The 25,822-nt window shown below is 43.3% G+C and overlaps 1 protein-coding gene across 34 annotated transcripts in view; it reads left to right on the forward strand.

Annotated features, from left to right (window-relative positions):
- Positions 1–25,822, forward strand: part of Zbtb20 (zinc finger and BTB domain containing 20) — a 726,359-nt gene that overhangs the window by 675,938 nt on the left and 24,599 nt on the right. For 23 of the 34 annotated variants that reach the window (XM_029544669.1, XM_029544668.1, XM_029544665.1 and 20 more), the window contains one exon: positions 3,563–3,771. In XM_029544669.1, the coding sequence (XP_029400529.1) occupies positions 3,563–3,771 (209 nt within the window). Of the gene's footprint in view, positions 1–3,024; positions 3,189–3,562; positions 3,772–25,822 lie in introns of those variants that run through there. The other 11 variants (XM_029544691.1, XM_029544690.1, XM_021208986.2 and 8 more) reach the window with 5 other exon arrangements.

Here is a 25,822-nt window from a genome sequence, read left to right on the forward strand (position 1 = left end):
GAGAGAGAGAGAGAGAGAGAGAGAGAGAGAGAGAGAGAGAGAATGCACAGCAGGAGGTGAGAGAACAAACTTGAAAGAGACTGAGAGGCCAGGCCAGAGAGAGCTTGGCACACCAGCCTTTGGCATGGCGACCAGGAGGAAGGTTCTGGTAGGAGTTTAGGCTCTGAAATGCTGCCTGGAGTCAGCCAGTGTGCTGCTGCCCTCTACAGGTGCCAGGGGATAGTACAGGCTACTTAGGCTTGTACAGACATGTCCTCAGATGTGCCATGTTTATACAATCCCTTTTATGCAACCAAAGAAGGCATTTTCAGTTAATTACAAGAGAGTTTGCTCTTTCCTCCTTAATAAACCACAAACTGAAAAAAATGGGTCATAGAACAGCACCTGTGCATGTCAGACAGACTGTTGTTTTGTGTTAACGCTTCTTGGCTTCAGAAAAAGGAATCCCAAAGAATTATAAAAGAGGCTGGGATGGGAGAGGAAGTGCTCCAACGGACAGTATGCAGTGCTCTGGTCTGTGATGTTGGAGCACTGCCGTAGTAAGAGGAGAAGTGAACTGGCAGGAAGCAAGGAAGGGAAGGGGCCAAGCAGGTTGGTCCGAATGTGTTCTTCTCACTGAGGTGGCTACGATGTTCCTGGGCCATGGACAGCCACTGAAGGTGGTCCTGGACATAAGGTGGGGCACAGAATATCAGGCAGGTACCAAAATCTAATTCAGGACAAGAAGTAAGGGCATAAGCAGTGCACTTTCTCCAGGGTTGACCCCATGGGTGGCTTGGCAGTGCACTGGTGCAAGAATGTGCTCTTAATTCCATGAACCACATGTCGAAAGCTAGCTGAGCATAAGCATAGAGACCATTTTCTTTTCTGCTACATGATAATGGCCATTGGTGTTTTGTCCCGTGAATTACAAGGACCAGCCACTCTTACTAAAGACTCTTCTTGTAATCAATGAAAAAGTAATGGATCCCGGTTGATTCCCCTGCTGCATAAAAAGAGGAAGCTTAATTGAGATTCAGACTGGGACTGGTCTCCAAGTATATTTAAATTTCAGCTCTATTTAATTCTGTCAGCAAACAGTTCGTAAGTGGATGCTATGTATATGGTTCACAGTATGGAATAGGCAGTAACTCCAGGAGGACAGGGCCCAGATTGCTCAGCCTCTGTGGCACATCACAGCCACTTAGTCTCTGTACGATGAGTGTGTGGATGGGGGAGTGGGGGAGGGGAGCAGAGAGGCAGAGTAAAGAAAGGGATGAACACCAGAAATGGAACGACTACTAAGACACACCCCTTCCACAGAAAGTCCATTCTCTCTGAGAGCCAATAGCACGTAACTGTTAGTGAAATAAAGAGTTAGTGAATAAGGCAAGAATCCTGCAACCACTGAAGGATCTCAGAGTGCTACAGAGAGGAGCCATCCTGTCTGAAAGAGGAGAATCACAGCAGTCTAGCATGGAGACGGCATTTAATAAGTGTGAAGGAAGGTTCGTCTCATTTCATCAGCAGAGATGAGAAGGGCAGTTCAAAGCAGGGGCAGTAATGAGTAAAGGTAAAAAGCCAAGAGTGTGCATTCCAGAGCCCTGTGGATGATAACACACGCCAAGGCGGCCAATACTCGGGGCCCAGGAGATAAGGTAGGGCAGATAAGGAACTGTCCTCAGATGCCAGGCTAACACAGTGCTGTGGGATCTAGTGCAGCAGAGGTAGGATCTTGGAGGATGGAGAGCAAGTCAGGGGCAGTAACACAGTAGGAGAAAGCGTTGAGGCCACCTTCTGGGTCTGGAGAGGGAGCAGACTGGTGAGGACCGCAGGGCAAACTGGGCATGGGGCAAGAGAAAAGTGAGCAAGGGGCTTCCAGCCGACGGCAGGCCCCAGTGCCAGAAACGGACACCTCAGAGGAAGCACTGCTTCTCCAGGGGAAACAGACAGTGGGAGGGGGCAGTTTGACAGTGGAGACTCTGATTTTGAATTCTTTCTGAATCTAAAAGACCAGAAGAGCGAATCCTTGGGGGTCCCGATAGGCACAGGATTTGAGGGTTAGCCCCAGCCCCCCATTCAGCAGTGGATAAGGCATTGCAGCTTGTTTCTGTTATATTGGCTTTCTCCACACTGAGAAATATAGCTGAAAGCCCCCCACTCCATCCTAATCTTTACCACGCTGTCTCTGCCTCATGCCCTCTGAAGAAACAGATTTGATTTCACAACCTGTTGGACTAAAAACACAGCATACTAATCATAACACCATATTCTGCGAGGGCAGATTTGACTACCCAGTACAACACATTTCAATACGAAATATTCTGTATACAAGTCCAAAGTCATGCTCATAGAAACAAGGAGAACATGGAAACACAGTGATTTACAACAGATTATGTACCACACATAATCTATCCAAAAAGGAAAAAAAAACAAAAAAAAAACAAAAAAAAAACCCATACTCTATGGTAACATAGTGATAGAAAAAGACACAAAGCCACAGAAACTAGGGACGTGTTCAAGGAGGATCCCATCTCTTTGGGGGTGTCTGGTGTCCATGTGCTATATAAATGCCGTTTTGTTAGTTACCATTGATTGTCATGGGGAAAAGGATCCTGGGCTGACTGATAGCTGAACTATTTCACATTCTGTTCCTGACTAAATCACACCACCACTTTTCTACTCCCTATCAGCAATCTCTTTCTCAGAAGGCAAATAAATACCAGTCATGCTCCTAAACTCCGGGAGCCTCTACTGAACCAAAGAGCAATCTCAAAGAGAGAATCTCAAGGCTGGGATGGAGAGAGAGAGGCATGTGTATGTGTGGGACACCATTCATCTTTGCCTCCTAGAGCATACGCTGTCTTAATTGCTTTTCACTTCCTATTTTACAGTCACCTCTGCCACTACCCCTCCCTCTGGACAGCCTACAGATGGAGGTTGGGATTTGAAATTCTGTGTTGATTTCACATAAAGCCAATAGTAGCAGATTTCAAGCTAGAAGGAACATGTAGGGCCTTCTAATCCAAGCCCTTTATTTTGCAGATGAGGAAACTGAAGCCCAGAGAGGTGAAGTGAGGTGCCCAAAGCCACACAGCAAGTTGCAGGCACAGCTAGTTCCGTAGCTCAAGTCTACTGACTCCCAGTCCAGTGCTCTTCCCATTACTCCACGGGTCCTGTCTCTAAGCTTCCTGACAAATGCTAGAACGGTAAACCTCCACTAGTGTTTTTCCAGACCATGTTAAAACTCTTTAAGGGGGGAAAGGATGCTTTCTTGGATAATGTCAGCCATACGTAGCTCAAGCTGTCTAAAGTTCTGGGACAGGGTCTTTTTATACAGCCAACAGAGTCCAAATGTGGTGCTGTTTGCTTGGCCCATATGCTTTCGTGTGTTCCCAGTTAGGCCATTACTGGAGGGAAAAAAACAAGAATCGGCTTGTTTTAAAACAAGGGACATACTGGACTCCCTCCCATCCCCCTTCAGAAAAAAAAAAAAAAATCAAGTTATCTTTAACAGATTCTAAAAATGCCTTTTCCCAAATATGCAGTCAGTTCCTTCAAAGGGCCCTTTGTTTATTCTCAGGAAGAAACCCAAGACAGCTGAAAACCAGAAGGCATCTGAGGAGAATGAGATTACTCAGCCGGGCGGATCCAGCGCCAAGCCGGGCCTTCCCCGCCTGAACCTTGAAGCTGTTTTGTCTCCAGCCGCAGCCCTCATCCACTCGACACAGTCACTGACAAACTCTCACGCTCACACCGCTCACACCGGGTCATCTGATTGTGAGTACCTCGGTGAGGTGATGGTGTCTTCCCAAAGCTTGGCACCTGTGCTTCTTCCCCCCCCACCCCAGGGTTCTGGCTGTTTTGCATTCAGAGCAAGCTGTTTCCATTTGGTCTTCCAAAGTAGCCAGAAGTAGCATGCCACCATTTTGATCCAGCCAGCATCTATATATTTCCAAAGCCAGCTGATATTTTAAAGCCAGGTAACCAGCCACTTGGCCTCAGATTGTTGATTAATTGCACGTGACCCCGTTCTCTTTCAAGACATTAACTCAAGAAAAGAAGTGATATGCCACTTCCTGGTGTTCTTGCTCTCAGTAACAGCACTTCGACCAACCGTTACTAAGTGGAATAACCAAATATGGACCTCAGAAGGCCAGTGAGACACAAGGAAACAGCCATTTCCAAATTACATAACCCAAGTCAGATTTGCATTAGTTATTGGAGTCTCATGTAGCTTGGCTGAATTTCGGTCTTTCCAGTTTTTAATTTATTTTGAAGTGGTTAAAGGATGGCATACATTTACAGAAGAAAAAAGAATGGCTTCCAAGAATTCAAAAGCCACCCAGACTTTGCATAGCCAATAAGAATGCAGGTTAAAAATATTTTTTAATTAAAAAAAACTGCCTACGGGCTAAATTTGGAAATGGGCACTTAATGCGAGTCGTCACTATTGAAATCACTTCTTTGCTGTTTATTTTTGCCATCTTCTCACTAATCTAGAAGTCACTTCTTAAATTCTATTTTAAGGAAGTTGATAGATCACGTGAGGAGGCTGTTTCTCTGTCTGAAGTGTAACCCAGCACTCGAGAGAGGAGCACATGTTGACAATACCAAAGGACAGAGCATTCCTATTAGCTAAGATGCCCAGCAGCTCTGGGAACTGAACTCTCCACAGCAAGGCTGGTGACGGGCAGAGAACCGGCACAGGGGAGTGAGCTAAATAGACCAGGAAAGCTTTATTACCAAAAAGGACTCCATTTATCCTGCTCCTCAAAGACAAAATTAAAAAAAAAAAAAAAAAAAGAAGAAAAGAAAAAGAAATCTCGATTAGGAAATGAGATTCCAAATCTCTTGCTGTTATTTTCTGGCAAAAGAAATATAAAATTCTGCAAGGAGGACAAAAGTAAGTGAGTCTAGGAGACCCCTCCCCCACTCACCTTGCCATATTAGCCTGTAGACGGGGTGTAAGCTGGGGCAGGGGCTGGGCTATAGCCACACTCAACTGTCACTAGAGAATAGGAACAAAGTGAGATCCAAGTTACTAAGGCCACATGATCTGTACCATCAAACTTCCGGCTTCTGTTTAGATACAGGGGACAGAAGCAGGGACTTGGTTCCCTGGAGCATCTGAGTAGTCACCTAGTCATCTGTCTTGCCTGGAAGTCTGTCCCCAGCCCAACAGTAATTACAGGAAGAAGTTGAAAATAGCCTGGCATGATGCCCACAGACGTGCACACTGCACTGCCCCTGCCTTCCAGAAAAGTGGCCTTTGGAGCTGGTGAGAGGCCGGGAGCCTCGGCGTGCACAGCTTCCTCGCCTGGCTCTCTGCCATACCTATGGGGAAGGTTGCCTAGGATGGCCCTAGCCCAGAAAGCTGGTACAAAGCGAATGAATGTTTTTCTGAGTGGAAAAAGCACTATGCTTCGTGTACTGTACAGCAAGCATCCTCCGGCTAGGCCTTACATGCCCTACTAGCCTAGCATATGTAGAAGGAACAGCAGGACAGTGCTGTCACTGCAGACCCTTTGGAAGCCAGAAGAGCAGAGCTCAATGGGGTATCTGAATGCAGTTGGAAGGAGACCCAACCAGGAGGAGAAACCTAATCTCCAGCTGTCTAGAAAGTCACTTTGATTTTGCCATTAAGATGTGTAAGTCTCTGCACCAACCTGTCGTTGAAATTGGTTATGCTTCTCTCCAAGCACATTTGGATTGTAGTTTGTCCTGATTTGAGCCTACACTGAGGGGAAAATTGTTTTTAGGAAAGATTCACAGAAATCTGTCCATTTGGAGGTTGCCTGAGAGAAGACAGGAAAGGAGTTTATTTTAAGCTGTTAAATTTTTTGGATGCTCTTCTTGCATTCAAGAAGATTTTTTTTTTTTTTTACTTTCAAATGTCATTCTTACCATAGATTAATTTAAAAGCCTAATTTCTTTAAGGTAAAATATTCCGTTCCTATTTAGAATGAACAGATTTGGGGCATTTAAAAATAGTGCCCTTGACTTGTTAGTCCCTTTAACTTGAGGAACATTCTTCCAGTATGTGGTGTTCTAAGCTTTCACAAACGCTTGAATTTCCATAGCACCTTTTTATCTTGTTGTGTGCTTAGCAAAATTATTCTTAGTCATGACTTAATGCCCACTTCCAGTCCACCAGCATGGTTCTTCCCAATTTACAGATGAGACAACTGAGAAATCTGACACCTAACTAGGAAGGCCTTGCCTGCGGTGCACTCATGTGGGTGCCAACGAGTGTTTATAAATTTGCTCTTCTTCTGAGCATGCAGAACTCATAGCTCAGCGCACAAAGATGGCATTCCTGGCTATCCACAGGCACCTTGGACATGTGCATCTACTGGTCATGGTGATGTGGTCACCTGATAAACCCTGCCCACAGACGAGAATTGACCTCTGCTGTAACTAGGAAAGGTGGCAAGCCATGGGGCTTCTGCAGGCACTGAAGTAAAGATGGCCGGTCCAACAGCTTAAATGGTCTTAATGATCAGTTGGCAGTGTGCTATGGCACTTCCTCTTTGCCCAAAGATCTAGTGATGTTCAAAACCAGAAGTAGCTTTATTGAGATGCTGCTATTATCTTACCATAGAAATGCATGCTGTTTGTCGGTGCACTTCCCAACACAATTTCCTCTCAGCAATATTCTGCTATCTCCATGAGGCTTGTCACCTCTCCACCATTTCTGAGAGCGTAATGGCAAGTAAATTCAGATGACGATAATAGAAGGCATTATGGTGAATTTGGGGATGGAAAGAGTGCAAAAACCATAGGTGTTTGACAGAGCACTTAACCCACCTAATGGGCTGAGTATGCACGGCGCCAAGCTCTCCCTTCAAGGACTTAAACAGGACTCAGCAGTCAGGAGAGCAGATGAAGCCCTCCTATGAGAAGCCCGTCCTGACAACTCAAGCGGAGCACATCACAGTCCTGCTCATGTGATAGACACAACCACAACTTTTACTTGCATATTCCTTCCATTTTTGTCCCCCGCCCCCCATGAGGCTCCCATGGAAGGAGGAAGGGCTTCTCCCTTTAGCAGCCCTCGATGCTTCTGCTATGGATCTGCATTAGTTTCTGTCATTGGAAGCTGGAGGCTGACATCCGTGGTCACTTACCTTCCAGTGTTTTTGTGCTGGACTCGTCAGACTGTCTGGTTTTTCTGTCCTTGCCAAGATGCATTTACACATCCACAGTTTTTATTTATTTTTAATTTAACCTTTACACAGTAGCAAACTGTTGTGTGGGTGGGTTTAAGTTTAGCTGTGTAGGTAGCATGGTGCTGATGGGGCTGCCCGCTGTCGAGGAGACCGTGGGCTCTTCCTTTCCTATCTCCTATCTCCTGCCTGCTTGCTCTCTCTCTCTCTCTCTCTCTCTCTCTCTCTCTCTCTCTCTCCCCCTCCCCTTCCCTCCCTCCCCCCCTTTCCCTTCACTCATCCAAGGCCCTGTGATTAAATTTTTAGTACACTTGGATCATTTTGAACTTTTAAGCAATTTCTGAGAGAACAAAACAAAGAAGATTTTTATGGCAAACTCCATTAATGCCACATTAAGGCTGACATTTTAATTACCCCCAAGTCAGGAAATGCAAAGTTCAGGTTCCCACAGCAACAGAAACTGTCCCCTTGAGTGCCGAGTGCAGCATCCTAGCCCGTGCTTACACAACACCAGCATGAGGATGTATGTGGAAAGGAGCAGCCTTTATCCTTTGTGTCTCTTCAGTAACCACAGTTGAGGACATGAGCCTTTAGCACCCCTCCCCAAACCATCTCTATGTATTATCCTACATGCTCTACATGTGCACACAGACAGGATTAAAGTTGCTGTGGGGACATTAACTCTGGTTTCCGGACTTCCGTGCCAGTCACATTTAGACCATAATGTTGTAATTTTTGGCATGTAATAAATGTGCATTTCATGTACACAGACAGAAAGAAGCATAAAATGTATTTTAAAGAGCAATTAATTACTAACTTTGTGATTAAAAAACATTTGGTGCATGTTCCTTCCCATTTAGCATCAGCTGCTGGTCTTAGCCAGGCCTAATAGATGACATACTGTGTCCCATCCTGAATCTCAGATGTACTTACTGTATGTTCCTGTTCCTCTAGATAATTAATTCCTTAGTAACGCTGTAGGGGGAAAACAAAATGGAAGGAATATGCACGCATGTAAATAGGGTAAGGGAGACTTTGAAGGAAATGATTCATTCCTGCAAATAAACCTCTGAGTCCCTGATAAAGAGCCAGAAATCTGCTAAGTGGGTGGAGACAAAGGTTTCTGGCCACCTTGGAGCATCTGGTCCTGGGCCATAAGAACAACTTGAAAGCAGATTTTTCCCCCCATGAATTCCAGGCTTGGCCAGTGGAGGAGTGATTTCCTAACTCTTTAGGCTTCAGAAATTAAAGGTTAGTTTATTCTCTAATGACTGTCATCTGTTTTCAAACTGGGGTGGGGATGCAGGCAGTTGTAGTGAGTTCAGGTAAAAGGTGGGCTTTGCAAAAGAACCCCTCACACAGCAGACAATAGTGTTTCCTCCCGCCACACATTGCTCTGGTTGACCCATTTGTGTTAGGAAGGGCATGTCTCAAAATAACTGAACAGGTTTCTGAGTTAACGGAATTATTTGCAATACGTTATGGCAAAATGTTTGGAAATGCAAGGGCTTGGGTGTGCAGTGGAAATCAGGAGACATAAAAACTGCCCTGGGAAGGTGTGTGGTGGCTTAAGCCCCAGCACAGCCTCCAGTGGGGCATGCTCAGTGAGGCCCCTCCTGCTATTTGCTCATTGTTCCCATCATGCACTCCCTTTTGCTCAGTTAGGTTGCATATGGTATTTAACCTTTAAGAAAGAAACTTGAGTCTTCCCGAGCTCTGACTTGCTCTACTTGGGCTGTCTCTAAGTGTGAATGTCTGTCTGTGTGAGTGAGAACTGCTCAAGGAGTTTGAAGGCCTCTCTGGCAAATTTGACTGCGTGTTCAGAAAGTTTCCAGTCGGAAAGCTGATTCAGTATAAAACCTTCCAAAAACTTCCTGAGGCACCTGTTCACATGGAAAGATTGGGTTTCTGTTGGAGGTGCTCAGAAGGCAATGTTTGTAACTGAAGATCTCTGTTTGGTGTGCCAGAAAAATGAAAAACATTTTGGCCCCAGAAAAACCTCTATAAATGTTCAAAATGTATAATCAAACAAAGACTTCATTTGGATTCCAATGCGTGTATCTCAGCAGATGTGTCTAAACTAACTGGAATCCCACAGGGGCAGCTGAACTGGATTTTGGTATGTCTTGATAACTGAAAGAGTTATTCTTAGACCTTGCAAGGACAAAAATGGTCCATCTGTGAAGAACCGTAATAGAGACATGGCAAAAAACAGCATCCTCTGAAAGAGTTATTTATGGAATTTAGGACAAGTTGGACAATCCTGAAAACATTTTGGGGTCACACTAATTTGCAAGAGAAATGCGGCCAAAATGGAAAGAGGGGTAACAAGCACAGATAGTTACTATCCTATGGCCTGGATAATTTATTTTCTAATAAATTAAATATCAATTAAGTAGTAAATAGGGCATCTGTACTGTAACCAGGAACTGTGGCTGCCTCCAGAACACCCGAGTTCTTTCTCTTCCGAGTGCTAGGAGGAGCTAAGCATTTACCTTCGTTTCACTCCTAACTTTGTAAACTGAGTTTCTGCCATTCCACCAACTGAGTGTATGTGGGTTTCGTTTCTTTAAAAGAGGCTTTCCCCTTTTTAAGAAGTAACCTGTCAGCTGGTTAACAAGTGCTATCTTTAGAGTTGTTGTTATTGCCTGTTACACACCTCTTATTCAGGGGTCTGAGTGGTGCAGAGTGCAGCTTACATGTTAGAAAGCCAGTTGGTTTTGTTTGCTGCTGCAGCAGCTGCTGCTGTCTTTTTTTTTCTTGCTCTGATTTTCTAGAGTTTGTATTTATTGTGTTTAAGGTCATACTTTTTCTTTTTAATTACATCTTTGTAGCCTCTTCTCTTCCATTCACTGAATGTGGGCACCTGGTCCAAGTCAGCTTCCGAGAGAGCTTACTGTGAAGGGCAGACTCTGGGCTGCCCACCAGTCAGGTGACCCAGTGTTCTGAAGACAGAGGGCCTCAGGCCGGGTGTTCTGCAGGACGGTATCTTAGAAGCTTCTCCAGGGCTTGGTGACTTGGATTCTTGTAAAGGAGAGGAATTTCCATGAGAAAGGACTGCTACCCGACATGGTGGTTCAAAATTCATCCTTGCACCATGACCTCAGCATCCATGCACTTGTTCAGGCCTTACATGTAGAATACATGTATGTGTCCATGTAGAATTTTACTGAGTTCCGTGAGTACCAAAAACTGAAAACTAGCAGAGCCAGGTACCTTAATATTTAGTCTATGTCTTCAAGCCACCATTATCTTAGAACTAAGAATGGTTATAAAATACACTATAATTCATTAACATCTCATTAAGTTTATTAAAGAAATTCCAATTGACCTCTTTTGAAAAGTGAATATACTTTCATTGAATATGAGGCATTAGTGTAAAGAATGATAGGCTTGCTCCCAAGTTCAATACTACAAAACCCTCAGGAAGGGTTTTTAAGGGACTTTTCACCATCAAAGCTCTGTATAGATAAGATCTAATTTAGCAGCCAGTATATGGAGCTTGCAGGGATGGGAGGAGCCAACTGGAAGAGGAGAGCACCCAAGAAACATTGTCAGTAGCTCTCACTTTAGTGACCTGAAGGGAGAAGAGATAGGAGTAGACACCAGGGGAGCTAGATTCACAGACTGAGATGAGGCTGAGAAGGAAACTTCTCAGAGATGACTCCAACAAGGTAGCAAAACCAGAAGATTTAGGGATTTGGGCCTAGTGGCCACTCAGAAAGCTACTGCAGGAAGATCACAAGTTCAAGACCTCCTACAGTCAAGGTCCAAAAACAGAAACAGGAACACAAGCAAGCAAGCAAGCAACAGAAGGAAAGTGACCTTCCCCACCCCCAGAGACAGAGCTGGGAGATGAGGGTGTGCGCCTCCTGCACACGTACTAGGTAGGTTCAATCCCCAGCAAGGGAGGGCAGATTTCAGAGATTAGAATAGAGATTGTTTCATACAGCACAAAACATAAAACACGGGGACATTCCCAGTAGAAGCAGAACAGTGAGTTAGAAACAGAGTCCTAGATTACAGTAGAAATATTGAAAATTAGGGGTAGGAAGCCCTTTGGACAAGAGGCCATGATTTATGCCATAAATACAGGAGGAAACTTCAAAGACTTTGTTGAAAGAAAAAGGGGGAAATAGAACCTGAGGAATGTTTACATTGAGTGATAAGAAGAGAACAAAGAATCTTCAAAGGAGACAAACAAAAAAAGATCTGAGAGGAGAAAGCTGGGAGAGTGAGGGGCATCAGGGAGGGAATGAGTGTGCTACAAACAGCAGAGAGCAGACAGGGCAAAGGTCACCTCAGGCTTTGGGAAGTGCCTGTCATGAGAGCCTAGAATCAGCCTCCTCACACACACTCCTCCTCTCTCTCACACACCCTTCCATGCAGAGGAGTTCGGGGACAAACAAGCTAAATGGTAAATGAAAGAATGCTAAAGGACTGGAAAGGTGGGATCATGAGTATCCTTATGAGGCCAGAGTTTCAAAAAACAAAAAAACAAGAAGCACATAGGAAGGAGGACTCCTCCATGGAAGGTCCAATGAGACGGAACTAGATCCAGCCATAGTGCAGACGTGAGTGCCCAGCCCAGTGAAGCACCTGCCCTTTCCCCACCGCTTTCTTTCCTTTCTGCTGAATGAAAACTAATGTTCTCTAAGAGTTGTAGGATGTCTTCTGTGAAAGACTACACCTATACCCACTTCATCTGAACATTTAGCTGAGGGCAAGTATCAGGTACCTGAAGTATTCAAATCTTCTAACAGTTTTCAAACCAGTTATTTGAAACATATTCCTTTTAAAGTGAATTCCTCTCCTGAGGAGCCCATACAAAGGGCCAAATAGTTAACCAGTAGTAGCACACACTCTTCCGGATCAATCATCGTGAGGCATCCCCAGCTTCATCATTTGGGGCAAGGAGTTTAAACCTTGTGTGGTAGGACACCACATTAGGAATTTAAAGATGTAATTACCAGATTAACCTCCCCATGTTTTCGTTCCCAGCACACACACTGGGCAGCTCACAAACTTCTGTAACTTCAAGTCCAGTGGATCTGTCACCCCATTCGGCTCCAACAGGCTCCCAAATACACACACACACACACACACACACACACACACACGATATTCATAAATGTTCTCAAGCACACCTGCCTCCTATAAGCACTTCCGGCAAGGATATTTCTGGCCCCGTACCACTGGAAAGAAAACATTAGATGCAAAGGCCTTAGACTCCACTGTTCCAGAAAGTGATGCTCTCTCAGGTCTGAGCTCCCTGAGAAGAGAATGCATGCACATGGAGTCAGAGAACTCAGAGAAGGAAAGGGCAGTGTGCCCATAGCATATCCCAGTCAGTATCTGTCCCCTTGAACCTTTGCTCCAAGAGTAAGTCAAATGCAAGAAGTCCCATGCGGACATCCAAATCCAGCATGACTTCTGATAAAGGGTGGGGAAGGTCTGGTAACACACTACAGCAGTGGTTCCTACCTGCCTAAAACACTGCCACCCTTTAATACAGTTCCTCATGTTGTGGTGACCCCCCAACCATAAAATTGTTGTTGCTGCTGCTTTATTTTTTGCCTCTGTTAGGAATCACAATATAAATCTTTGATATTCAGGCTATCTGATGTGTGATCCCCAAACGGATTGAGACCCCCAGGTTGAGAACTGCTGATCTACAGCTATTTCTTGGATGTGTTATTCATGGGCTAAGATTGAGATCATGTGTTGTCCAGGAAGTGTTTTCTCAATACTATGGTCTAGTCATACATGAACTTTATTCTATGAATGCAGTTTACATACTTTTAATCACCATCCTCTATTGTGATTTCCTTGTACGTATGGTATCTATGCATTCATAATATATATGTCCCATGGGTTATTATAAAGAAAGATTAGATACAGTGTTGCATGGAAAGCTCCAAAACAGCACCAGCACCAGTGGCTTTGACCATCAACTAGTACCTCTTCCTCCTCATTATCTTCAATTGCTTCCACTTTTTAAATTATTATTATTATTATTATTATTATTATTATTATTTTCCTTTAATTATTTTATTACATATTTTCTTCATTTACATTTCAAATGCTATCCTGAATGTCCCCTATACCCTCCCCCGACCCTGNTCCCCTACCCACCCACTCCTACTTCTTGGCCCTGGCATTCCCCTCTATGGGGCATATAAAGTTTGCAAGACCAAGGGGCCTCTCTTCCCATTGATGGCTGACTATGCCATCTTCTGCTACATATGCAGCTAGAGACACAAGCTCTGGGGGGTACTGGTTAGTTCATATTGTTGTTCCACCTATACGGTTGCAGACCCCTTCAGCTCCTTGGGTACTTTCTCTAGCTCCTCCATTGGGGGCCCTGTGTTCCATCCAATAGCTGACTGTGGGCATCCACTTCTGTGTTTGTCAGGCACTGGCATAGCCTCACAAGAGGCCACTATATCAGGGTCCTGTAAGCATGTGCAATAGTGCAAGAGGCACTATATCAGGGTCTTGCTGGCATGTGCAATAGTATCTGGGTTTGGTGGCTGATGATAAGATGGATTCCTGGGTGGGGTAGTCTCTGGATAGTCCATCCTTTCATCTTAGCTCCAAACTTTGTCTCTGTAACTCCTTTTATGGGTATTTTGTTCCCTATTCTAAGGAGGAATGAAGTATCCACCCATTGGTCTTCCTGCTTTTTAGTTTTCTTGTGTTTTGTAAATTGTATCTTGGGTATTCTAAGTTTCTGGGCTAATATCCACTTATCAGTGAGTGCATATCTAGTGACTTCTTTTGTGATTGGGTCACCTCACTAAGAATGATATCCTCCAGATATATCCATTTGGCCAAGAATTTCATAAATTCGTTGTTTTTAATAGCTGAGTAGTACTCCATTGTGTAAATTCTCATGGTCCAGGCTAGACTTGAACCTTGGGTCTTTCTGCCTCCTCCTCTGGAGTGTGAGGATTACAGGCAGGTGGCACTGCTATGCTTAGTGTTTGTTTAGGTGTTTTAGATGATGAAGAAAATGTGGACTTGAAATAAAGAAACCTAAATGACAGTTGTATCAGGGCCCAAACTTCCTGAGAGCCACTGAAACTCAAAAACCTCAGTCTGTAGAAGAAATACCTTCAAGTGCCCCTTCTGGATTCAGGTCTCTGTGGATCAGGAATCCTCTCCACTAATCTTGTGGTGGTTGTTTTGACCTCTAAAAAAAACCAACCAAACAAACAAAACACCTCTGCATTTGTTGATTTACTTTACTTAAAATGAAAGAGGACTAATATTTAGTAAGCACCCAGTCTATATCAAATACACTGTCATCATTCTTATAAAACACCACATGTCATAGATAAGGAAATTATCTGGTACGCAGAAAAGTTTAAAACAAAAAAGCCTTCCAAATATTTTTTGTTTCTTGGTGTGAGAAAGCTTTAGAAAAATAATATAATAGTGTTGAATGATAACATTATCCAACTGAGTTCCTGGTGCTCACCTGCATTCAGATCAGTGAGAGAGTTTCAAATAATGAGAAAGGAAATGGAGAGGTTTCCCCTCAGATGTCAGCCTGCACACACCCTGTGTAAGCTTTCCATGTCCAGAGTCATGAAGAGATCATAGATCAAACCTTAAAGCAGGCAAGCCATTGTTCTGACATATCACAGAGCCTCCTGCAGAGAGAAATCCAAGCAAAAATGTGTGTATACATGTATGTATGTATATGTATACATGTACACACACATACTTATACATCTTTAAAAGACAGTCTTCATGATGACTTTAGAGTATTTTGAGATAATTCAAAATCAGGTGCAGTTAGAAAAAGTAAATGTGTTTGACAAAGAGGAGAATTACTCTCAGCTACCTGGCTTGGGTACCTTTTCCATTTCTGAAACAGTTTGCAATAGTTAGGAGGAAAATACAGCCTGAAGAATAAATTCAGTGAGGCTTGCTGACTTTGTCCCTACTTCCTATCCTGTGGTACCCACATAGTGTGGGGCAGTATGTGGAGAGGTTTTAGACATTTGCCTCTCTTTCTTCCTGAGTGTTTCTGCTGGTGGGTGTAGAATTGCAAGGATACACATGGAGGAACTTGATCTCCAAGTCTTCCAGTAATAGCTGCAGATTGAAAGCCAAAGCAGCTTATGTGCAAGTCTGTATACATCCCAAGTCAGAGCTTTAAAATGATAACTTACTGAGTCATGAGTTCTGCATCTTGCATGCAGAATTTCTTAAATCACATGTTGATGGCTAATCAGCAGAATCCAAAGACGCAAATTAGATGGTACAATATTTACAGAGAAAATATATGTGTAGCTCACAGAGTAACGATCCTCACAGTTACCATCCCACCCAAAAGGAAAAAAAAAAAAAAAGAAGAAGAGGCAGCAGCATTGCAGTCTGAACTCTCAGTGTTATAGCCAAGAAGGGAGCCCGTCCAACAGTGGAAGGAAGCTGAAGACAGAATATTTTTGGTAGCAGGGGTCCAAACCCTCTCTAAGAGCATCTGAAGACTCAGAAGCAGTGCTCTGCAAGGTGAACTATTCCTGTTATTCAAATAACATAGCCAGCATATGTGTGTCATATAATTTTTAATATATTCATATATAATATATATAGCTCTCAAATAATTTTAGAAGTACATATGGATATATATGTACTTTTAAAGATATTTGAGAGCTTCATACATGTATATAATGAATTTTAGTCATTTTACACATGCACGCACCCATTACCTTCTCATCCTTTTCCTTCTCCCTCTGAAACTGTTCAATCCCAGCAATGCCCCCTCCCTACTTAATGTCTTTTGTGTGTAGTTAAACTCTGTAAGTTTAGTTACAGTTTCTTCTATGGGCATTGGTGACAGGTTATGTCATGGAACCCCTGGTCAGCATTAGTTATCAGTAGTTCCTTAGGGAATCATGGGGTCTCATGAACACCTCCTCCTACCATGAAGAGATGTTGAGGGACACACTCTTGTACAGGACTGATGTGGATATCTGTTGCAGCAGCGATATGTCATCTCTGGAATACTGCATTTGCAACACACCTTCCAGTCCTCTGGCTCTTCCCTTTGATGATGTTCTCTGAGTCTTGGAGAGGGCAGCAGCTGTCCCATGGAAGTCCCAGCTCTCTTGTGACTGCTTAACCACTGCCTACAGCAAAACAAACCTCCTGATGAAGGCAGCCTGACCCGTGTGCATAAACATGACGGTTCCAAAGGCAGTTTGACCACATGGCCATTTATGCGAGTGATGGGAGTGTGTTTCTGTAGGACCCATGGTCTCCCAGCCACAGGCTCTTGACAAGGTTTACTGTATCAGGCATGAGTTCCCTCCTTGGAGCAGGCCTAAACTCCAGTCAGAAAGAGGTTAGCCATAACATCCATGCTCTGGCAGCTTAAAAAAAAAAGCATTACATGTGAGGAGGGGGCACACACATATGCCACAGCATGTGTGTAGAGGCCAGGGATAACTTATGTGTTCTTTTCTTCCACCGTATGGAGGCACGGGTGGGACTCAGGTCATCAGCTGGAGCAGCAAGCATCTCTGTCCACTGATCCATCTCAAAGGCTCCTTGCCAGTTCTTATAACTCCTTATCTTAATAATTTATTATTTATTTATTCATACATTCATCTTTGTCATACTGGGAAATGGACCTGTTGCCTCACACTCGCTAGGCAGTTGCTGTGCTGCTGAATCTCCAGCCCCAGCTAAAATGTTGAATGCCTGTTTTATCCAGGCAGAAGTCCCGAGTACAGAATGTGCTGTTGTCCACTTCCGCATCTCTTGGATCCAGTAAAGTGCTTAGCCCTAGTAGGTGCTCAGCCAGTGTTTGCAGAATGGATGACTGAAGAAGATAGGGCAGCTCAGGGAACTGTACTACTGAGCATATTGCAAGGCTATAAAATTAAATAGAATTTTTCCACTCAGCAGACCTACATAACAAAGTACATCCCAGGTACCCTCAGGTTTGTATGCTGGGAAAACAAAGTGCTTTCTCTTGAGCATAGACTGCTACATGTTTTGATTTTAATAGCAATATGGCAGGGTTAAGGTCAACTTCGTAATATAATCTGGTGCCTGTTTTTTCATAGATATCATGGAAATAGATGTTCTTCACAAGATGCTCAAACAGATGATTGGGTGAAAGATCTAGAAAACCTTGCAATAACTAAAAGGAAAGATCTCCCCACTTCTGCTTTCCATCACTGCCGAATGGTGTAAAGTTTTGTGCAGCCCCAACCATCCTTTCTTGTCTCATCGTCTTCTCAGGTCCAGTCTTTGTCTGGCGAATGCAGCATATGACTGTTAGTACAGCAAGGAGATGGTTCTTGAGAAATCCAGCCCCCACACATAGTGCTCCCAAGCTCTTCCCCTGGGAATGGCATGATTGGATCCGCAGCAGGCAGAGCTGGCCCAGGGAAATAAGAGCTTGGCATAGAATCTTAGGGCCCTCCTGCTGGAGGGGCCCTCAAGAGAGTTGCTTCAGACCCACCCTCCCTCAACTGGCCAGACAGTAGAAAGATGTGTAGGAAAACAAATTCCTGGCTGAATGAATAGAGGATTAAGTGAACGAGAGATGAATCCCCTGCTCCAGAAGTCTTTGCCATCCCACTTGAATAGAAAGGCTAACTTTGAAGCCACTCTGTTCTCCATGGCATGATCTTGTATATACTCAGCTTTGGAATATGGTTGCCATCTGCTGCCAGTACATAAGACTAAGGAAGTATTGGGGTGGGGAGGAGGAGGCTTGGAGGAAAGAAAGAGACACTTAAATGAGCTAATGATCTGCTTTGCGTTGGAGTCTAGGTTTCAGAACATCAGTCCCGTACTGTAGGAACAAAACACCAGTGTGTCTTAGGCCACACCAGGCGCCAGCACATCAGATAAGGCCCGTGCTGTGTAGTGTTCAGCCACTGAGCCTCAAGAAGTTCTGAAAGTGAAATTAGAGGAGCAAACCAAGGAAGCCAAAATGGGAAAGCGCTTAGGATAAAATATAATCAGAAGGACTCGGCAGATATGTGTCTTCGAGGTTACAGCAGTTCAAACATGACTCTACTAATTAAAGACTTGGAAAATAGTCTCAATCCTAGGAACTTAAAGATCTTTAAACTAAAGGGGAGACTTCCCCATCTACTGCAAAGGCACTGTGAAGCTTTGGTACAGTCACAGGATGAGAGTGACCCGGCCATCGTGCATTGTTGTGCACTTAGCCATTGATTAAGAGCCATAGATTGCTGCCCTGGCAGCAGGAGTGGGTGGTCTTTTACAAACAAAAAGGCCTGGTAAGCAAAGCAGGCAAAGCCAAGAACGTCTCTGAAAAGCACTGGATAGCTCAGAGAGCGTCCCCTTCCCCTGATATTATCTGTATAAATTACCAGTTATGGCACAGGATCATGTTGATAATTTATATACCAAAATGACATGCCAAAGAATAATAATTAAGCGGAGATGTACACTAGTGAAAAAATTATCCCAGTGAAGTTTACTTTTGAGAAAGATTAGCTAATTAGCCAAGTATGGCATTTGAAGGCAAGTCCCCTTCTACCCTTAATAGTAGTTCTGTCTCCACTTTGAAGAATTAGCAGGATTACAGGGCAGAAATATTTTCTGGCGTGAAAAGGAAAGAATTCCTTCATTACTATAAGCAAAGTGAGGAGACAGGGAAAGCTGTGGAAAAGCAGAAAATCAGATCAGCATGCATAGAAAGTGGTTGCAAGAGCATGTCGACCTCAGAGCCCTGGAATGACCAAGCCAGGAAATATTTGTTGGCTGTACAAGCTTTGGCCTTGGTTCCTATCTGCCATCAGAGAGAAGTCATCCACAGCTGTGATGCAACCACAGAATGTTATTAATGTCCTCAGCCCCTCTCGTGTGCAGTCGCTCAACCCAGGAGCCCAGTGTGCCTTAGGACTCTGCTGGCTTCTCCCAAGGCAACCCCATGGAGCATCCACATCTTCATTTATAGATGAAATAACTGGTCCACAAAGGCGCGACTCTGTTCTCTGGCTTTAAATGTGAAATGATTAATAGTCATGATGCTGACCCAGCACATTGTGCTATTTTTCACATTATTTTGGGATTCTCAGACAAAGGACATATTTTATCTTTCTCATTATTATTTTTAATTAGTTTTCAGAAAAGTCAAGATTAAAAAAAAAAAGAATCTAACAAATATCCCATAGAGATATTTGGTATTTTCTCTCTCTCTCTCTCTCAGAATAAATTAAGATCTTCTCTGCTTCTCTATGCTCTCTGCAGATAGTCACAGTCTCATGCCAGTTTTCAGAGGAATAAGGGATCATTCTAATGGCTGGGTCACAGTCCCTTCTGTGAAGAAACAGCCTTTTAAATCCCTGTCTGGACACTGAATAACTTGTTTTTGGTTTAAAAACTTCTAACAGTTTGACCTGAAAACTTTTAAACATTACTAATATACAACCTGGTTGTGAGTTTAGCAATAAATTTAGACCCAGTATGTGAAAAGCCAAAGAGAAGACTAGTGGCTTTTATTCTCCCTGGTGACCTGCACTAAATGTTGCATATTTACTTTGTAAATGAGGACACCCAGTGGCCAGCAAGTGAAAATATTCTAAACAATCCTTGACACTGTTAACATAAATATAAAGAGCGGTTGTCAGCACCCATTTATAGATAGCTTCTAGCATCTACTACCAAGCACTGGTCTCCCTGGGTCAGGCAAGAGTGGAGCCTGATAATTTTCTACCTCACTTCCCAGACTGGGTGTCTCTTTCCCTTTCATATAAACGAGGCTCGTCATCTCTGGGCTGCACTGAATCGTCAGTGGCAGAAGGGCCTAGTAAAATATTTCTTAGGACAGATGGAGTCAGGAAGTTGAGAATAACTTGGCATAGATCAGAAATAATAAACAGATGAGTGTGGTTTAAAAGAAGTGAGGTAAATTCATAAACCAATTGCTTTAAACCATAAGTTCATGGTGAAGACAGAGCCATGGTTATTAACTAATGAGAGGGTAAGGAAATTAAAAACAAAACCCAAGAGGAAGAACAGATGTGGGCCACCAGGGACTAGAAGGACCTCCTGGAACAACGGGTAGGCTCACCTCAGAGAAAATGAGCCCTGAGCTCCACTTACTCTCAGCAGTGTCTGTACAGTGTTACAGAGAAGTAACCAAAGAGCACACCTACCCCTTTGAGGGGATGTGTGGGACAGTGTCAGGGATCCAGTTAGCAACCTGTGTTCTTTCAGTTACAGTTATAGTTGTACTTGTATTTGCAGTAGGTAAGATAGAGCTATCTTATGGCAGTAAGACAGGCACAAGGGAAAATGCAGAAGGCATTAATTTACTGTCATTATAAACTATCTAGTATTGTGTAAGGTACAGCTTTATTCTTAAACATTCAAATATGTGAACCATTTCCTTGTTTTTCTCAAGAAAATTAAACCTAAGACTCCTGGGTGACCAGTTTATATAGAAGCCTAATGAAGTCTCAAGACTATCTTCCCCTCCTCGGATTTGTTCAAGACATGGGAAATCTAGGGAAGGGGTCACATCCTTGGTCCATAGTGAGCTTTGTAGTTGGCATTGCTTGACTCTCTGGTCCTTTTGGCTTCTAGGAACTACTCCACTCACTGCGGTTATAGATGCCCTCAACATGGAGCCTGAGCCCCTCAGATCACTCTTTCTCTCAGAGCAGTCAGTGCCCCTTTATGTCTAGTCCCCAAAACTATGCAAAGGCATTCCCCACAGAGGGCTCTGTGCAAGTTGACTTGTTTCCGTTTTGTTGTGTCTGTGAGAGCCTTGGCTGAGATAAGGTCTCACCACATAGCTTGAGCTGATAAGTCTCCCACCTCAGCCTCCGGAATGTGTGACCACAGAAATGAGCCACCATTGTTTGGTTACCTTTAATATTTTAAAGGAAGATGATGATTTTTCTTCTCAGTAATATTACCTCAATCTAATTTCAAAGCACCAGACTCCCCCCTTCATATCCTAGAAAGAGTCCTAATTAGTTCCCTTTAGAAGACCAAATTGAGAATGAAAACCATTCCTTGTAGGGATTAATAAACTGAAACCACAGCTCCCTTGGATGAGAGAGCCCATGTCCATATACAAGCACTCAGTGCTTTTGACATGCAGGGGGAGGATAAACTGGACTCTCTTATAAATGCCTTCTCATTCTATAACAACAAACCAAAATTTAATAATTCTACTTATACCTTCCAACCAGTGGAAAGCAGGAAAAGGAAGAACTCAGCATAAACTCATAAAGTAATCATGTGAAGTGTCCCAGAGAAAGGAGAGTTGTAAGTAAGTTTCAAGGAAGTTTTGTAAGGTTTGATGAGTGGAAAAGCCCAGTGACTTGAGAACTTTTATAAAATGAGCAGAAGTCGAGAATGTGGAGTGAATGCAGTCGGGAGGCCATGGCACAGTGGTACTTAGCTAGCCTAGCACACCCTAGACTCCACCAACAGCAAGCTTCCATCCCAGCCCCCAGGTGAGTGATGAATACCATATATGTGGAAATCTGCAAAATGGCCAGGCTCTTGAATCAGTACAAAGATTCTGTATGAGAATACCATGAGAATCAAACCAAACCAAACCAACCTGACAGACATGAGACAAGACTGTAAGAACACAGGTAAGGTGTCATAGAACTCAGTCCTTCTACTCTAATCCATGAATGATATTGTAAATATTATAGTACTACAGAACAGGGTATGGAGATAGAATAAACTTAAAGCAAAGTTCTCCTTATGAGCACAGCAGTGAAATGTGCTTTCTGTTTCACTTGGTCAGCAGCGCTTCCTGAGGCTTTTGAACTCTGTCAACACTTCTGCACTAGCTTAACATCATCTTCTTCTTAGCACAAGACAGGAACCTACGTGTTCATTTCAATTTTATTTTAGATTTTTTACATTTGAAGACACTTTTGTATACTACATACATAATCTAATATACTCATTAGATTTTGTTACTGAACAACATATGGGCATTTAAATGCAAGTATATAATGTACATGAAGCTGATTCGGTAATGGGACATCACAAGTGGGTATCTGAGTTGCAGCTACTTACTGTCTTAAGGTGGCCTACACAAAAATCATCTCTGAGCATCTAGCAAAGCATTGGGGTAGAAGGCCTGCACTGTTTAGTAGGAGAATGCATAGATAGCAACTGCAGTCCCCAGCTTCCATAGGGAAAGATCCCACCTCCTGCTGCCCACAGTGCTGCCTTGGATTCTCATGGTCATGTTGGAGGTAACATTATGTTCAGAAGACACAGCAGAGCAATCTGAGCATGAATCTGAAGTTCTGCTTTAGAAACATTCAGAACAAAATTGCAACAGAGTTTGGAAGCAATAGATATCTTGGAAGCTGTGTGGTAATTTCAGTGGGAAAGATTATTTACCTGGCACACACAAGGTCTTATTTCTCACTCACTGAAATCTAGATTAAGGGTGTCCTAACTCACAGATTAATTTCTGTAACTCTTACCAGTTGATATTTCCTGAAAGAATGGTATTCTAGAAGGGAAGGCTGCGGTGTCTCATTACAGTCACTGAAGTGAGGATTCTATCTTTCCTGTAAAAAAAGAGTGCATGTTGATGTGGAGCTGAAAGGGAGAGCAAATGAGTAAGATGTGCTAGCTTCTATAGAAACACATTTTAAAATTTGAATTTCTTTCCCAGAAAAAAAGAAAGACAACTTCTCGACTACACTGACTATCTAGGTCCCTCTTTAAGGCCTTTCCAAATCCAAGCTCAGACTGGAGATCTGTGAAAATTTAAGTACATTCTGATGTTCAGCTTTCTATCCCACCCACAGATACAGCACCTCTATATTTTTGTTCTCCAGATTTAGTGAACAATGGGAAAGGTTACAATAGGGTAGCAGTTAAATTTGTAAGGAAAGAGCTTCAGGAGGATATGCAATTCCTGAAAGGCGCTTCAAAGGTTTCCAGTGTGAAAGGATTTAAAGACATCAACCTTAGCTTCCATTGACTTTTCTCCTAGTCCCAGCATGGCTTCCCTCCTCAAGAGGCCATTTTATTTCAAGTCTGGGCAGAGGGCAAAGGTGTTCTTCAAAATGTCTGGAATTTTCTGTTCATGCTTTTATTCTGAGAATTAAAATAAAAGCTTCCACAAGCACACAGTAAGAAAGTTAGTATCCACGTTTTAGTCCACCAGAATCAGAAGCTCAAAGCAGAGGTCCATCCTGCTGGTTCTGCTAAAGGGTTACCTTGACTGCATGAAGGCCTACCCAGAAACCCACGAAGTATTATCTTAGGTCTGGTGGCAAGTGTATTTCCAGAGGAGCTCAGCATGTGAGTTTGAGTAGGCCAGGTGAGGATAATTCTTCCCCAGTGAGGGTGGGTCCTATCAGATTGCTTGGGCTTCTGGAGAGAACAAATACAGAAGGCAACTAGGCATAAGAGCTAGGTAGGGTTTGCTTCTGCTCTGGACATCAGAACTGTAAGCTTCCTTGTGTTTGGATTCCAGGCTTATACCAGTGGCACAAGCGTGCATGCTAGGTCTGAGGCCTTCAGACTCACACTAAACCATACTCTGAGAATCCCAATGTCTTCAGCTTACAGATGATCTGTCAAGACTCCTCATCTGTCCTAATTCATGAGTTAATTCCTTTAATAAATCATCTCTCATATGTCTATATGCATATCCTATTGATTCTCTCCCTCTAAATAAATCCAACTAATACAGATTTTGGTATCAAGAGTGACTCTAGAGGAACTGATTTTTTTTGTTTGGTTGGTTTGGTTTGGTTTTTTGAGACAGGGTTTCTCTGTGTAGTCCTGGCTGTCCTGGAATTCACTCTGTAGACCAGGCAGGCCTCAAACACAGAAATCTGCCTGCCTCTGCCTCCCAAGTGAGGAACTGAATCTTAAGGGTGATTTGTGTAACTGATTTACTGATTTTAAGGATTCTAGAACTGACTCTCTAATCTGATTAAACTACAAATTCTAAGGGTTCTAGTTAGTACAGAGAGCACCAAGAGACTGTGGCATGAATTGTAGAGAACGAAATATTTGATACACCTGGCACTACTCATTAGAAGCAAGGAGTTTAGTGACTCTGTCTATTGTACTTTCAGTCTGGAGAACCAAGAAATGTGATGCTGATCAATTACAAATCTTCAGGAATCATGTCTTGGCTCGAGCTCCATATAACTTACGAAGTGTGTCTGAACTCAAAATTTCTCTCCTACATTTCCAATAGGGGAACTGCTGATAATTAAGCATACCCTCATCATTCAGTCCGCTGAACTCTAAAAGACTTTGAACCCAGCCTTTCTAGGTGATACCCACTGTTAAAGTGAGGACATTAGTTGAAAGGGTATGGGGTGGAGATAAGGGAGAGGGGAAGAGGGGATCCTTAGTGTTAGATTGAAATGTTTGTGAAGACAAATGAGGGTGGGGGCACAGAGCTCCTAATCTCTGAGGAGACATGTTTGCCAGTGGGTGTGCCATCTCTCCATGTTCTCTCCCCATCCTGTGCCCTACAACAGAGTGGCCTCTACCCACTGTCCTGGGGCATGGCAGCTGGTCCCTCCCACCTCTGCAGATGACTGCTCACCCACACAAGGATTGGCTTTTCCCTATCTGCCTGCAGTCATTGGCTGGCATCATTGCCAATGAAAACATCAGTGGTCTCTCCTGAGAAGCCCCAGGCAGGAGAATGCTGCTTCTCCTCAGGCCTGGTCTTCTTGGTTTCCACCCTGAGACCTAAATTCAAGTCAGATCAGAATTCCTAAAGTGTGGAAGAAAATGTCACCCCCTGAGAAGGTGTGCTGCAACACAGGAATCACCTGAGATGCCTACTTTATGCAAGCAGGAGTCTGGCGAAATCTCACGTGGGAAACACATGAGAGGCCAGGCTAAGTAAAGGGAAAATGAACTTACATCAGCCTGAATGTATTTTTTTAATTGAGATTTTTTTACATGTTGTGTTTGGGATCAGTACACAGACATTTCAGTTTGTACACAATTCTTACATATGTAAAAGGTCTAAAAGTGCCATGTTGTTATTCTTAATAGCATATCTTCCAGTGACTTTTCAACTTCAAATGTGGAGGCAAATTTTCTACAAGGAGGTATGAAATACCAACACATTCACATGCTAATTTACCATCACAGAAGAGCCATCCAGGTCTCTGGTTTCTACCATACACACTGCACACACAAATTGCCTTTCTCAGCACATTAACAACGTTATCAAGAAAAGGAGACAGCCATCCCAAGGGTGCTGCACAGTACACACATGTCTGACAAGACGATAGTATATTCCAGCCATGTTCAGCATACAACTATGACTCCAAATTTCCATTTCATATGTTTTCTATTATAGGATATAAAATTAATTTACCTATATGATGTTAAGCTGATAGCCAAGACAGTCGCAGGCTTCCCTAATTAAATGGCCCACTATTTTCTGGTTTCATAAAAAATAAACAACAACCAAAAAATGGTTCTGCTCCTCCACCATCCACTCTGAGTAGGTAAATCCATTCTACCATGCCAGGCTCCCTACACCTTTGCAGTGATTCCTTGGCACTCCATATTGCTCATATTGGTACTCTTCTGATCCATGCTGAAATTTAAGGTTAGTGGATTTTCTTAATGCTTTAAGCTGTAAGATGAAGTGTGGTACCAGCACACTTGGCTTGATTTCTTTCACCTATTTA

Source organism: Mus pahari, chromosome 12 (genome assembly GCF_900095145.1).
Source record: "Mus pahari chromosome 12, PAHARI_EIJ_v1.1, whole genome shotgun sequence".
NCBI lineage: Eukaryota > Metazoa > Chordata > Mammalia > Rodentia > Muridae > Mus > Mus pahari.